General features: G+C 36.9%; 1 protein-coding gene across 7 annotated transcripts in view; it reads right to left on the bottom strand.

Annotated features, from left to right (window-relative positions):
* The window catches only part of Wrn (WRN RecQ like helicase), a 104261-nt gene that overhangs the window by 74693 nt on the left and 13030 nt on the right, over positions 1 to 16538 (bottom strand). Inside the window, exons 1-8 of one of the 7 annotated variants that reach the window (XM_035453243.1) lie at positions 11454 to 11574; positions 11302 to 11366; positions 10699 to 10811; positions 7394 to 7539; positions 6827 to 6975; positions 6001 to 6150; positions 5342 to 5411; positions 3431 to 3545 (exon numbers count right to left, since the gene is read on the bottom strand). In XM_035453243.1, the coding sequence (XP_035309134.1) occupies positions 3431 to 3545; positions 5342 to 5411; positions 6001 to 6150; positions 6827 to 6975; positions 7394 to 7538 (629 nt within the window). In that variant the 5' untranslated portion in view covers position 7539; positions 10699 to 10811; positions 11302 to 11366; positions 11454 to 11574. Of the gene's footprint in view, positions 1 to 3430; positions 3546 to 5341; positions 5412 to 6000; positions 6151 to 6826; positions 6976 to 7393; positions 7540 to 10698; positions 10812 to 11301; positions 11424 to 11453; positions 11589 to 16538 lie in introns of those variants that run through there. The other 6 variants (XM_027391286.2, XM_027391285.2, XM_027391287.2 and 3 more) reach the window with 6 other exon arrangements.

The raw sequence follows: 16538 nt of genomic DNA, 5'->3' as shown, positions 1-16538 counted from the left end.
TGAAAATAAACTAGCAAAATGTTAGTTTCCAGGAGTTGTTTTCACATTAAAAACTTCATTACTGGCCAGGAATTGGTGGCACACACCTTTAATCCCAGCACTTGGGAGGCAGAGGCAAGAGGATCTCTGTGAGTTTGAGGCCAGCCCAAACTAAGAGGGAGTTCCAGGACAGGCTCCAAGACAATATAGAGAAACCCTGTCTCGAAAAACAAAGGAAAAAAAAAAACTTCATTACTACAGGACACAGATTAATCAAGCTAGAACTGACTGGATGCTTCATCCTGCAAGCTAGCATTCATACTTTGAGAAATATTATGCCGGCTGCTAGGGGTGGGAGGGGTGGAGAGTGGGGGACAGTGTCATCAAGGGTGTTTGCTGCCCAGTTGTGCTATAGTACCAACCTGCCAGACAAGGTATGCCTACTGGTGACACAGTGACATGTCTGCTTGTGGGGTGGCCAGGAGCATTCTGATAGGATTTGAAGCCTAGACCATCAGGGGGGGATATATGACTGGTGGTATAAATATGGCCAAAGACTTTGGCTGGGGAGGTCATGGGTCCTAGCAGGGGAACCTATGGGCACCTGTCATATTGCCTTCTAACTATTTACACTTTTACCCATAGTGCTGGTCTCAGCCCTGGTTAGAAAAGCTTCTTTTTGCAGTGGGAAACGGCTAACAAAGACTCAAAATGGTCAAAGTGCTGAGTACAAATGAGTGCTGTATGCTTGCCTCAAATGGGACCTCTATGTCACCCTTCCTAGGCCCAGTGTACATCACAGATAGGATGGGAAGACTGTAAGAGTCAGGAGATGTGGAAGAGTGCTAGGAAACCTTACCTTCTGGATATAACATGGTTATGGAAATCAAACACACAGCACTTGTGGATACCTGCATACGAGCTACAAAAGACAGGGCCTTTCAACATTCCCCATGGATGAGGAAGCTCAGCAGAGACCCCATCCTTCCCTAAGGAGCTCTGCAGTTAATGGTTGTCTAGAAAGGAGCAGTTATTCTCTTCAGCAGTGTAGTCACTAGTAAGTTGTCACTATCCAGTCAACAGGCCTCCTAACCATGCTCCTACAAGTGCTCCTAATCACATTCAGTGAGTGTCACACACACATACACACACACACACACACACACACAAGACATGGAGGAAGACAAGGAACTACTTAAGAAGTGAGTCAGCAGGAATCAGGGATAAGAGAGTGGAATGGGGTGAATGTGATCATAATAAATTATATGGAATTGTCAAAAATCAAAACAAAACTGCACAATTAACAACCCTCCAAGGTTTGGCTCAACCTTAAATTGTCAAAGGCTGCATTAACACCAACAAAATCAAGGTCAAAATTAAGTTCAGGGCTGGAAAGATGGCTCAGCAGTTAAGAGCACTGGATGCTCTTCCAGAGGACCCAGGTTTGAGTCCCAGCACCAACATGGCAGCTTACAGCCAACTGTAACTTGAGTTCCAGGGACTCCAACCCTCCTCTGCTCTCCTCAGGAACAAGGCTCAAAAGATGAGAATAGACACACATTCAAGCAAAACACTCATACACATAAAATAATATTTAAAAATTTGAAAAGTTTTAAATTAAGCTCAAAATCTAATAATAGACTTATTGTAAAATAATGTTATAAAGCTTTTTGTTAGGCAGGCTGGCCTTGAACATGTGATCCTTCTGCCTCAGCCTCCTAAGTAAGAGACTGCAGGTATGTACCACCATGCCTGGCAATTTTATAAATCTTACTATATTTACAGCTGCTTATATGTAACAACTGTGTATGAATAATGTGGTAGGAATATTTTTAAAGAGACAACTTCTAAAGAATTTGAATTTATAAGACTGTGGGACTTTTAAACTTGTAACATGCTTTATCTTGTGGTGCATTTATTAATGTGTGATACTGGGGATGAACAAAAAAGTGGTTTAATAGCAATATGTCTGTGTGCCAAGTTGACAAGGGGTCAGTTATGCTGGCTAGTTTTATGTTAATCTGACACATAGTCATTTGAGAAGAGGGAACCTTGATTGAGAAAATTCCTTCATAGGACTAAGCTATAGACAAGTCAATGGATCACTTTCTTAATTAATGGATTATGGGGTGGTGCCATCCTTGGGCAGGTGGTCCTTGGTTCCATAAAAAGCTCTCTATCAACATATGACAAATGTCATCAAAAAAAAATTACCATTGTATTTTCCCAAAGCCAAAATACTTTCTATTCCAAATAACTGCTCCACATTTCCACAGAGTCCTTTTTCCTCACAGATTACATTACTGCACTGGAACCGTTCAGAGCATTTTTGCTTTTAAAAGAATAAATTTAACAAGGAAGTCACTTGGACCAAAGCACAGTCTGCTTCCAAAGAGGTCTAGCTTCTCCAAGTGTGAGGCGCAAGGTACTAATCTGTATAGAGGATTCTCTCCACATATCTCAGGTGATCCAAACTGTGGGCCGTAAAGTCTAAAATTAGAATACTTTTCCTAATATTCCACTAACTAGTTCAACTTGTTTCTTGGCCTTTGAACTAAGATCAAGTGTAGCTAATATTCTTAGACAAAAATGAAAAAAAAAAACTAGGAAAGAAAGAAGAAAAGTTACTAGCATAAAAGTTGCTTTTACTTACAAATCTCAAGTGACAAACTACAGTAACATTAAATACGCTCATGAGCAAAAACTTAAATAATAATAATAATAACTTGTGTACTAACTCTTATTTTCCTTAGTGGATACTTTCTTTGCTTTGACCAAAAATACAATATAAGCATGTCTTTGTTTCCTAAAACATCTTACAAAGCAGACAGAAAAGCTTCAGAGCTTACAGATGTGCTGTCTGGTGACTGGAAAGCTAGCTTTCAAGTTTGTATCAGTTTGGTGCATGCATTAAAGCAAGTTTGTAGGAGTCTATCAAAATAAAGAGTTAATTCTTCAAATAATATGTCTGGAGTCTAGAGACATAGCTCAGTGATTAAGAACACATTCTGAGGGTTGGGGATTTAGCTCAGTGGTAGAGTGCTTGCCTAGCAAGCTTAAGGGTCTCTAGGTTCAGGCCTCAGCAAGAAAAAGAAAAAGAAAGAGAAAGAGAAAGAGAAAGAGAAAGAGAAAGAGAAAGAGAAAGAGAAAGAGAAAGAGAAAGAGAAAGAGAAAGAGAAAAAGAAAGGAAGGAAGGAAGGAAGGAAGGAAGGAAGGAAGGAAGGAAGGAAGGAAGGAAGGAAGGAAGGAAGACAAAGAACACATTCTGTTCTTACAGAGGACCTGAGTTTGGTAGCCATCAAACACAAGGTGTGTAGGTGGCTCACAACTATCTGAAACTCCAGATCCAAAGAAAATCTGAAACCTCTGACCTTCGTGGGCACTTGGACTCACATGCACACACACATACAATTAAAAATAAAATAAATATTTAAAAAGCACAGCATTTAACCTTTGTAGAGTCTCCAAGTTTCTGCAAGGGACAGGAAAATGCATGGCTAGGTCCCTCATTTCTTCAGAGATTGAGTTCAACTGTTTCTTCATCTCATTAGGTAGGCTTTCCTCTGCTAGGAAAAAAAATACTATTAATATTCAAATTAAAAAGCAGAGATTTTACTTAATAACATCATAATACAGTATTAGTACCAGATTTTCATTTATTCCCTACAGTGAATTCCAGCAAAACATTTCTTTCTTGAATCCCTAAATCAACTTTCTTCACTCCCATTTTCAAACTTTTCAAATTTTTGCTATTTGAAATTTAGAGTAAATTCCAAATTTATAAATTATAAACTCAAAGTTTACTGACCTACACAGAAGGAGAAGAGAAGTGAGATTCTACACTCATCTAACACTGTTTCTAATTCAGAATCAATGTAACACCATGTGAGTTGGGACTTAGAACTGTTTGGGAACCTTGCCCAAGAGTCACTTACTCTTCATCACTTTAATTAGTCATCAGCAAAATAAAATTTGAGCCTTTCTAATCTGTGGCCATCTTCCAAACCCTCAAGTTTACTCCATGTGATATGACACTCTGTGTCAACAGCATAAAGCCTGCCTTTGTTTCCCTTTTAGTTTGGTGTGGGTTGGTTGGTTGGTTGGTTGGTTGGTTGGTTGGTTGGTTGTTTCTGAGACAAGTTTCTCTGTGTAGTACTGGCTGTCCTAGAACTTGCTCTGTAGACCAGCCTGGCCTCAAAGCCTGACTCTGCCTCCTGACTGCTGGGATTAGAGGCCTCCACCACCACAGCCAGGCTTGGACTGCAGATATGCCTCAGTTGTAAGAGCATTGGCTGCTCTCCTTTCTGAAGCCATCTCCTTGTTTTGAATTTTTTCACCATTTCACCTATCCATCAAACAGTCCAGCCTCTCCTGAAGCATATGACATAAGATCACACATCATATTATTCCAAATTGCTGGCCATCTTGTGACATTATATACTTTTATTCATGGATGACTAGGTTTATTTATTGGTTAATTGCCTTTCCCTACACTACTATTTCTGTGATCATTCCTAGTGATTTTAACACCCACAGAGATGTTCCATCCAAGTTTGGACCTTGGCTCTTCCATTTCCAACAACCTTTTCCTCATCTAATCTGAGTCACTCATTCCCTGACCTTAAAACTGCCCAATAAAACTACTGCTGCACTACAAACTCTCAATTATAAACATATATACCTATCACTCTTTCCAGCATGCTTTCCCTAATTCAAAATGTTAACACTTCAGAATAAAGTTTATTGACTCTGCCTTCCCCCTGACACACACACCATCCATCTACTCTCCCCACCATGCTTTCCTTCCCTAGCCACACTGCAGTGTCCATTCATCAGACTGGCAACTTCTTGCTTCTTTTCTCACCTCCATGGAATTTACCTGGCAAAATTCCTACTCTAATTACACTCAACTTCTTTGGCTAACCGATGCCTATGCCCAAGTAGCTGGACATACTTGAAAATAAAACAAAATGATAATGACCAATTTCACTCATAACACAGACCCCACTCTCCTGCTGACAATTTTATACCTTCTTTCTCTTTTAAGCTTCCGATGCCAGCTGCACATCCTCCAATTCTCTGCTCCTATTCGCTCCTAAACTGACTCCAGCTCAGCTTCCACCCCATGATACTAAGTATTTGTAGGAAGAATGCCTAGACGAAGCTGGTTGGCTCACTGATGTTATCAAGTCTTTGGGACTGAACAGTAGCAACACTACAAAAGGAAGGTTTAAGCCCTGCTCTCCCACAGGGAAGACATTTAAGTCACAGCATAATACTTTGCAAAGACACACTGACTTTTTGAAACAAATCTCACAAAACAGCAAACTCACACTTTATCTTCCATTAGGCCATAGCGTACCTTTATTTAGGGCAAACACTGGCACAGTATCACCCAAATTTGCTAATTTTTCATAGATGGCAAGACCAGCCTATAAAATGGCAACAGAAAAGCAAAGCACATGTTAAAGATAACCAAAATAAACATGTGTCATCTCTCTAGCAAAATCTACAGGAATGATTTCCAAGACAATCCTAGACTCCAGGATGTATAGATTATAAATATGAAAATATATCTAAGAACAGCAGCAACTAAATTTGGAGGCAATTTTTCTAAATTTCGTCATTTTAAATATAAATATATGGAATAAAAAACCTAATTTAATACAGAAGCCTGTGATTTTACTTATTCTGAATTGCTTATAGACAAAATACATCATCAAACCATTTGTGCCTGCTAAGCCTAACCCTTTTTATGATTTCAGTTAGTTCACATTCTTTTAAACAGAAATTGGACATCACCATGGCTTCATGACAGTGAACATAACTACCACTACACAATCCACTAATTGGTACTTTCTAATTAACATAGAGAATTTCACTTGATGTATTCCTAAGCAATTTTTGATGCCAAACTATAATAAAATATTTTAGCTAATGATACAATCACAGTAAAATTTCTCTAAAACACTTCAGTACAAGGAGTAAAAATGACATAATTAAAGGTCTTTAAATACATACATAAGCATCAGTAGCTGCATACAGTTTCTGGTCATCAGTGAGGGGGAAATTACTCCAATTGCTACAGCGGATGGACTTGTCCTTCAAAAGTTGTTTTCCTAAAATGTGTTTCACCAAACCATTGAGGCTCCAAGTCTCTGCACATTTCAGCTGGAAGTAGTAAAAAGGCAATATAGCAGACATACCCCTTTATTGTTGTTTATCCTAAGAATCACCAAATGACCAGACCACAAATAAAACTAAAAAATACTTAAATAAACAAACTGCCCATCACTAAAACGTCATTTATAGTTTACATCATGAATTTACCTCTGAGATTCCCTAATGTGGGGATTAAAATGCTTAAACTTTAAAGATGTCATTCCTAGAAAGCAGCTGAATGAGTTAGAGGGCTTTTGACTTCCTGGCCAGATGAACACTTGGCTAAGTATGAGAACTTAATTGTTTCATTTATTAATATTGGAAATATAAGTGATGGTGTTAAAGGTCAAACCGACATTCGAAACTCTCTATCAATAGCTGCACTGTAGTCATTTTACAAAAGGAATGATATCAGAATAAATGTCTTTGAAATACAATATTCAGGTGTGCAAATGCATGAGATAAGTGAGAGCTGCAGTAAAGATATAGGAACACTGGTTTAGGCAATAGTGTACGAGGAGACATTATTTTCACTATTGTGCTTTGAACTTCTGCATTGCCACCAAAATCAACATACAGCTTACATTATGATTTTGGGGGGTGGAAATGTTTATATTTAAAAAATGCACATTCTGTGAAACACAGGTTACCATGTTTATGAAAATAATACTTATATTACTTCTACCTTTTCATTGGCAATATCTGTCAACTCCACAAAACTCTCCAACTTGATTTCAAAATCCCGTAGAAGTTTCCACTGGTCTCCTTCAATTCCAACACCTGCCTTCTTAATTGATTTATTTTCTAGTAACATTTTTAATCCCTGGGGGAAAACTAAAACATTCAATGATTATTTCTATAACACTGTTTAGTATAATGGATTTACTGTTCTTATGCATATTACATATATGTTAAACTGATGTTTATATAAGCTTAATTTTAGAATCACATTCACCTCAACTGTTTCTTTTCTTATCTAATGCAAAGAGTCCTGACTGGAAATTGACTAGAAAAAATGAGTTTGAATACCACCTCTACTGACATTAATAGTATATTGTTCTTAGTCATTTAGACCTCTAAACTTCAGTTCTCTAGTCTCTAACACAGGAAAAAGACATAAAGGTCAGGTAAAAAGGAAATACTTAAGTAAATATAAGACCATGAGAGAAGGCCTATTAGTGAAAGAACTTAATTTTACAGGAAGAAGGTATATTATTACTGTCTGCCATATAAATGAAATAGAGATACTAACCTGACATAGAAGAAATGTGAAACAAGTAACATTTGCTCTCAGACATACACAACTGAATCACTGCAACTCTGTTTCGTTTCCCGTGTTTGTATATGGGTGGCCATTCCATGTCAAATCCTATCACAGCTCCATCAGGTAGACGCATGCTATCAAAGGAAAATTTGTGTGATTAATTGCATGTTGTTTGGTTTTTTGTTTGTTTTTTTGTTTTGTTCTGTTTTATTTTTCCATAGCTAATAGCATCTTTCACAAATTAAATGACAAACCAATGACTGGAGAGCATATCTGTGACACATACAACTTTTAGTAAGCTGCCAGAAAATATTAAGAGATCTTTTTAAAGTCTTTAAGAAGACTTCTGTCTCAGTTGCAGTTCTATTGCTGTGAAGGGATACCATGACCATGGCAACTCTTATAAAGGAAAGGATTTAATTGGGGCTGGCTTATAGTTTCAGAGGTTCAGTCCCTTATCATTATGGTGAGGAGCATGGCACTGGGGCAGCAGCTGAGAGCTGCATCCTGATCAGCAGGTTGAGAGAACAAGAGTCTGCCAAGAGCTTTTGAAATCTCAAAGCCCACCCCCAGGGACACACTTCCTCCAACAATACCACACTTCCTAATCCTTCCTAACCTATCAAAGAGTTCCACTGCCTAGTGACTAAGCAGTGAAATATATGAGTGTTTGGGGGGGGGCATTCTTATTCAAAACATTCTAACATGTGAGATGGCTCAGTCAGGAAGTATCTTAGGTTGTTATGATAAACATCAAGTCCAAAATCAACTTGGGAAGGAAAGGGTTTATTTAAGCTTACATGTCATAGTCCATCATGAAGGGAACTCAGGACAGGAACTCAAGACCTAGAGGCAAAAGCTGAAGCAGAGACCATAGAGGAACATTGCTAATTGGCTTGATCCTCCTGGCTTGCTCAGTTTGCTTTCTTATACAAGGAAGGACCAATTGCTCAAGTTTAGGGTACTGTCCAAAGTGGGCTGGTCTCTCCCACATCAATCATCAATCATGAAAAAAAAAACTCAAAAACATACGGTTGAGTGAAAAAGACAAGTTTCAGGAAACACATAATTTTTAATTTGGAAAATAAAGACAGATATATAAAGGAATACAAAATGCTAAACTCATGACATGTTAGAACAGCACAGGGGTTAGAGGAAGATTAAATTACAAAGAATATGAGAGCGCTTTTATTTTCAATTTACTTTAATTTTTGGACACACATTGTGGAAGGAGAGAACCTGCTCCTGAAAGCTGTCCTCTGACCAAGTGTGTACCTTCACATGAGTCCCCCCAACACCTCCACAGGAATCCCCTCCACACCTACACAAAAGTCCCTCCACACAATCTGCACGAGTCCCCCCCACACACAAATAAATAACAAAGATTTGACATAAGAGAATGTGGCTGTTTTGTTTATTATTTTTACATGCCTACTTCGCAATTTTTAATTAAAAATTTATTACAAATATAATAGAATATCAACTACAACTTCAGGCCAAGAAAGTATTTATAGGAATTAATCATCCTTCCACTAAAAATAAACAAGAAATTATACAAAAATATCTAAATTTACTGTTCTCAGTACAAGATGGCAATCTCTGCAGTTGTCCCTGGTTCTCCTAAACTGACTTCCATACAACAGCAGAGGAACACCAAGGACAGCACTGAACTGGGCACCTTGAGGCAGTCACAAATCTCCAAGCATTGGGATCACCTTTGTGTGAGCTGTTTCTTATTTAGACAGATTCAATCAGTTATTTCATTACTCAAGTGTTCATGGACCAAAAGAAATTTTTAAGCTAAAAGGAACATTTTTTTTTTTTTCAGAGATAGGGTTTCCCTATGGAGCTTTGTAGCCTGACCTGGAACTAGCTCTTGTAGACCAGGCTGGCCTCGAAATCACAGAGATCTGCCTGCCTCTATCTCCCTAATGCTGGGATTAAAGGTTTGTGCCACACTGCCTGGTCTCTATGGCTAACTAGTAGCTTAGTTTGCATTCTGATCTTAAGGCAAGCTTTAATTGTTATAACATAAAGAAAATACACAACACTTATAACACTTAAATATAGTGTCTTTCTTGCACAGCCATCATCAGAGAAGCTGCCTCCTGAAGTAGATGGGAGCAAATACAGAGACCCACAACTTGACAGTGTGCAGAGATTAAGAGACCTTGAAACACTTAAGTCCTAAACAAGATGTCTCCATCAAATCCCTTCTCTCAGGGCTCAGGAAACTTTGCAAACCAGGAGAAAGAAAGAATGTTAAGAGTTAGTGGGACTGAGCAGTGGTGGCTCACACCTTTAATCCTAGCACTCAGAAGGCAGAGACAGGTGGATCTTTGTGAGGCCACCCTGGTCTAAAGAACCAGTTCCAGGACAGGCTTCAAAGCTATACACAAAAAAACTCTTGTCTCAAAAAAACAAAAGAAAAAAAAAAAGTACTAACAGTCATTTCTTTTTTTGGGGGGGGGGCAGGTTTCGAGACAGGGTTTCTCTGTGGCTTTGGAGGCTGTCCTAGAACTAGCTCTTGTAGACCAGGCTGGTCTCAAACTCACAGAAATCCACCTACCTCTGCCTCCTGAGATTAAAGGCGTGAGCTACCACCACCCAGCACCTAACAGTCATTTCTAATGGACCTTTTCTTCTTATGGACCATTTGGAGTAACTATCACTAACTAAACAAAATGGCCTGACAGGCAGCTCAGTAGTTAAGAGCACTGGCTGGTCTTCTAGAGGACCTAGGTTTGATTCCCAGCACCAAATGGCAAGTCACAATTGTCTGTAATTCCAGTTCAAGGGCTCTAAAGCTCTCTTCTGGCCTCAGTGGACACTGCAGACATGTGGTGTACAAACATCCATCAGACCAGGCATCCAAATACATTTTTAAAAGTTAAACTAAAAATAAAATTTAAATAAAACTGAGAAGCATAACCATTACTTGATATGTTGCTGTTTTAGCAAGATATAAAAATACAGTTAGAGGTTAAATAATATTTTTTGTTTTTCCTTAAATTGATAAACAGTGCTCAATATCTTACCTGTACATTATATAGTAAACACTAAAAGAAACAAATCTTATCTAATGAAGTAGAAAAGATTACTAATTAACAAAATAGGCATCTTATTAATTTAATGAGTTTATTTTATATTTAAAAAGGAGAATGCAACTTAGATATGGTATACATAATACTGCTGAAGCATACTTCCATTATAAAACTAGGCACTCATAAATTATTTCTTACAAGTACCTTTAGAGGGTCTAAATTTAATGACAAGAACTTCCAATCCCTTACCTGATATCTTCAGAGAGGAAGGAGCAATCACTAGCTTCATAACTGTAAACGATGGACCCAGTGAACTCTAAGAATGGGAGATCATCTTCGAGCACACTCTTCTGAATGCATGCCTTGAGTTAAAATCAATTCAAAACAGGCACAAATCAATATCACAGGAGATAATAGGTCTTCAGTGAAATAATAAAGTCCACTGAAGACATTTATAGCACTGTTCTACATTATAGACAAAGAAGCAATAGCTCAGTTTAAAAGGTAAAGCTGTAAGGATATTTTTCCATACCATTCTATTTTCAAACTTCTAATCTTATTTTCATAGAGTCACTTAATTTACTTGTTTTTTTTTTTTTTTTCCTGACAATTGTATTAACATCCTAGGTGCAATAATGTGGCCTTAACATGCTGGTGACAAACAACCAGATCTTACATCTCCAAGGACTTGAAATATTTCAAACAAAAATTCACCAACATTAATGTTGTTTAAATTATTATATAAATTGTAACAAATCAATAACATCAACCATGAATGCTAGATATAGGAAGAGAAAATATACACAAAGGATTCTCATTTATAAAACTTACTTACAATGGAGTCCTATTTACCTTTCAACAACTTGTTCCTGATTCATTCACACTATAACAGAAAGTTTCTCCTCCTAAACAATGACCTGAAGTTTAAAAGCAATGGGGTGACTTGCTGCACAGCCACATTCAAAGTAAATTTCCTGTCGGAACAATAACCAATAACCAATTACCTTCTTTTCCTCTGTAGCACGTCTTTCCCTCTGCACAGACATCCAACCAGGAAATTTCCTCTGCAGTGAAGTGCCTTCCATTTCATTTCCGTTCATCTTTAAAATGCCCTAGTTACCAATTCTAACAAACAATATCTATGAATAAATGTGACAGATGTTTGACAAAAAACTAAAAGATAGCCCCCACATATAGGACTGAAAAATGAAACAAATATACTAGTGTAAGATATAACAGCTAGCCTCAAGAACAGAACTTGAATTACAAAGAAACATGTAGTAATTCAAGTTTATTAACTATGCATTACTTCTTCCTTTTAAAACAAATTGGCCATTTTAACTGAGTTCTACGGGTGGAGCAGTTTTAGAATTCTAATATGCTACATCTTTGTTCCTTCAAAAGAATAATTTATCTCATTGATGATGAGAATCCTTGAAGTTCCAAATTTTTTCAGCATCTTTGATTTTCTGCATAATTATCATCTCTCCTAAGGTCTAAGTTGACCGAGCACAACTGTTAGATTTACTCACAGACCTACTTGAAGGTCCAGTTTTGAAGACAAAATAGCTCTTCTATATTAAGGATTTTTCACTCTGTGCTTGGCTGAAGAAGTGAGAAGCTCCCTAAAAAGGTTCTTATACAATCTTTATCTTAATCTGTTACTAGTTTTGGGGACTCTCTAGAATATAATCCAGACTTCAAGTATGAAGATTTCTAACATATTACTTTAATAATAAAATGAATCCATGCTCCTACTTGATTATACTAAACTCAAGTAATAAATTCCTCAAACCTTGGTTTAAGTTCCTATTATCTGAATGTTTTGTGGAGGGTAGAGTTTTAAATATGTTGCTGGTTTCTCCTGATGAAACATCATGTTAATGTTACATAATCACAGAAACCATTTAAGATTTAGGGGCAGCCTATATACTTAGCACTATTAAGTAACACAAAGAAACTTTTCCTTCCTTTTATTAGTTCTTTGAGAATTTCATATGAAGTGTTTTGATCATAGTCACTCCTCTTCTCCAACTCTTCACAGATTTATCCCATTCCCTACCCACCTACTTTAATGTAACAAGACAAACTCATGTAAAAATACATACTTTATAAACGTAAAGCATTTTATAACTATTAGTGGGTAAGTTTCTATTTGCCAAAATTTCAAAACCCCTGACGGAACTCAAAAGTTGGTGTCAAATTACAGATGTATGTCCTGTTCTATTCACATTTTATATAAAATATTTTGAAATACTACTAAAGGTTTTTCAGACACACTATCTGCTTTATTAGTACTGCTATTCTTTGAGAGTCGGACAGCATTAATTAAACAGTGTTTTAAACTACTTCTACTTTTTCAGCTATCAATACATCTTCCAAGTGATCACTGCATGTTAAGTACATTTAATGTAATTATATTACAACAAATCTTCAAAATAAGAAACATTCTGAGGGAATAATCAAAAATGCTCCTTTTAGCTTAAAATTTCTTTTGGTCCATGAACACATTAGTAATGAAATAACTGATTGTGTGTGTGTGTGTGTGTGTGTGTGTGTGTGTGTGTGTGTGTGTATGTGTGTGGGGGTGGGTGGGAGAGGGGGTGTGTGTATGTGTGAGTGCCAGCAAGCTCCAACCATGGCCATGTGTGGAGATCAGAGAACAACTTTGTGGAGTTGTGGAGTTGGTTCTCTCCTTTCTACTTTAACATGGATTCTGGAGATCAAACCAGATTGTCAGGCTTGTACAGCAAGCACCTTTACCCACCAAATATTAATTGCATTTTTAACCTTAACTAACAAAAAAGAAAGTACTACAAGCTTGAATTCCATTGGGCTTAAAGTTTCTATGACAGCACAATGTGGAATTCAAGACTAAATGCAAGTTTGAATAGTCAGGAGCTTCTCTGTATAGGCAGCATAGTGCTTATGTGCTTTTAGACTGATCTTCATGTAAAACCTTTATTCTTCCTATTGTTTCTAGTCTCAGACTTCCCTGTTTCAGGGAGTTTCCAGCCACCACGTGGTGTTAGAAACAGTAGTGCTCTTAACCATGAACAATCTCTCCAGTCCCCTGTGCTGGCATTTTTAACAATACATTTTTTATTGTTGTTTTTAATCTCCAGGATTAATTCATAAAATATCTAATATAACCTCTGGGAAAAAGCCTGCTTTTTAAGTGTCTTGTTTCATGTTAGTTAGTCTGTCAGTTTTGTTTCGAGACAGTTTCCTGAGACTGGCCTTGAACCCACAATCCTCATGTCTTATCTTCCTGGGTGGTAGAACTATAGGTATGTACCACCATGACCAGAATTTTTTTTATAAATTAGTTGCAAAATGTGCCTCATGATAGCTAATTTATTAGACTTCCTGTTAAGGAATGATAGAACTAGCAAATAAACATTAATAAATTACCTGTCAAAATTATAAATTATGTTTTAAAAATACACCTTAAGTAATTCTATCTGACAGCAATGAGATGGTTAAGAGAAGTTTTCTAGTTTAGTCAATAGAAATCATACCAATAAGATTTCAAATTTAATTCAGAACAAACAAAAACTGGCCAGCTTTAAATGTGACATCTATATCACACCCCATGCCAAGGCTCAGGGATCACTGCAGAAGAGGAGGCAGAAAGATTGCTGACAAGGTCATTGAATGTTTGAACTCACAGAGACTGTCACTACATGCACAAGACTTGCAAAATGTCATGCCAGTCAAATCCCAGAATGAGTAGGGAGGGGCTTCTGAAGTCCCACCCATAGCTAAAAAGCTATTGGCAATTGATGGCTACTGGGGGAACCAGAATAAGTTTTCTTCAGGAATGCAGTCCCTGACAGGCGGTGGTCCTAAATATCTTAGGTGGTCCTAAACCCATGCATATATGTGTAGCATTAAAGAAATTCAGTGTGAAAGAAGGAAAGAGAGAGAGAGGAGAAGAGAGGGGGAAGAAAGGAAGGAAGGGGAAGGGAGAGAGAGAAACAAAGAAAAAGGAAGAATAAAAGAAAAACAAATAAAGGAAAGGAAGGAAGAAAGAAAACTGGAGAAAAAGAAAAAAGAGCACATGAAATTGGGAAGGAAATGGGAAGGGTGAGATTTGGAGGGAGAATGGAGAATAGATTTGATCAAAACACATTATATGCATTATGAAATTCTCAATTTAAAATGTAAAAAAAAAAAAAAGTTAAGATCACATTCCAAACTAGTTAAGAAGGGGTGGCTTTTTAATCACTTGAATTTTAGGCTATATTCTAACCCACCCTACCACAAAGAGCTCAAGGGCATGTTTTCTCCATTTAGAATTGAGCCATCTTCTAGAGAACAGACACTTAATGCCAGTCTCAGGAGAAAGTTGGGTTTCAGTGGATGAGCTGATAGATTTCTTTGTTCCTAAAACCTTTAGCTAAGGTAAGGAAATGAATACCTTCTGTTAACATGGTAATTGCCTTGCCTAATTGCTTGAGGGCTAAACTAAACAACGATCCCAATTTTTTCTAATAGTATCAAAAAAAGGGAGAAACTGTCAATTAAGTTAAACGACCAATATAATAATTTCTCATATAAGATAAAGCTGTTATTAAATAACATTAATAATTTATATATAATTATTCAACAATTAACTGATAGGCAGTTATACTGCTTAATATGAAAATTGTTTCAATAATTACCTTAAGATGGTTCGATTTTATTTTGGTCAAGTATGCAAATACTCATTTTATTACTCTGAAATCTGATAACAAAATGCTAGGAAAAAGTAGTTATATATTTATGTTATAATTTCAAATTCTCACTATGGATCTTTATGAAAATTTTACTAGAGCCAATAAGTACACAGTGATTCTGAAAAAGGAAAATGAATAAACATCACTTTGCACCAAAGAAGAGTAGCCATTGCTGCCAAAGCCAGCTCGGGTGCTAAGATTATAATGTAAAGAAGCAAGGAGAGAGTGGAAAGGAATCTGGCTCCGATATTGGTTTGTGCCAAGAAAATGAATGTGAAACTGAAAAGACAGAGTAAAGGGCCTTTCAATGTCACATAAGAGCAACTTCACATAAGGATTATTTCATTATGGAATACACTTGGACCATTTCCTCACAACTTAATAACTCATAGTCTATGATGGTACATGTTGGTTTCTAAATTTTTGTCTAGCAAAACTGTAACAGAAATCTGTCCCATGCAAAAAAAAAAAAAAAAAAAAAAAACAAAAAACAAAAAACAAAAAAAACCAAACAAACAAACAAAAAAAAAACCTAAAAACCTAGAGAGGTCTCACCCACACATCTCATTCTACATTACTTTCTACCCATGTATATAATCTCTGTTGCTTTCTGAAACAATTTCATTATCCTGATTCCTATTAATAAACTGAATACATGTGATGTGTTTACTCTAATATGTAAGGATCTGTGTTAGAAAGTTATGCTTTGGGGGCTGGTGAGATGGTTCAGTGGTTAAGAGCTCTTCCAGAGGACCTAGGTTCAATTCCCAGCCCACATGGCAGCTGTCTGAAACTCCAGTTCTAGGGGACCTGACACCCTCACACAGACATACATGCAGGCAAAACACCAATGCATGTAAAATAAAAATAAATAATTTTTAAAAAAGAAAGTTATGCTTTGACATATGATCACATAGTATTACTGTGACCTTGAATAAGCCACTGTTTTCCTAAACTCTCATTTCCTCATCTGCAAAATATGATTATATTTTACTCTATCTCATAATTCTAGGGGTTGGTGGGGATTCTAAATTTAGTTTTGTTTTCAGAGTTGGAAAATTGAACCTATGAAAGCACATAGCCAAGCACCCTAACACTAAGCCCAGCCCAGATACTATTAGTTTTATTGACCACACTGCTAATAACATAAATACCAATAAAAATAATGTCAGAATTTTTTAAAGGTGTATGCCACCACACAGATGGATTTTTTGTTTTGTTTTGTTTTGTTTTGTTTTGCTTTGGTTGGTTGGTTGGTTTTGGGTTTTTGTTTGTTTTGCTTTTTGAGACAGGGTTTCCCTGTGTAGCCCTGACTATCGTGGTACTCACTCTTGTAAATCAAGGTGGCCTCGAACTCACAGAGATCCA

This window comes from Cricetulus griseus, assembly GCF_003668045.3.
Source record: "Cricetulus griseus strain 17A/GY chromosome 1 unlocalized genomic scaffold, alternate assembly CriGri-PICRH-1.0 chr1_1, whole genome shotgun sequence".
NCBI classification, from domain to species: Eukaryota; Metazoa; Chordata; class Mammalia; order Rodentia; family Cricetidae; genus Cricetulus; species Cricetulus griseus.
Note: the sequence above shows the minus strand (reverse complement) of the source record. Positions and strands in the feature narration are given on the sequence as shown.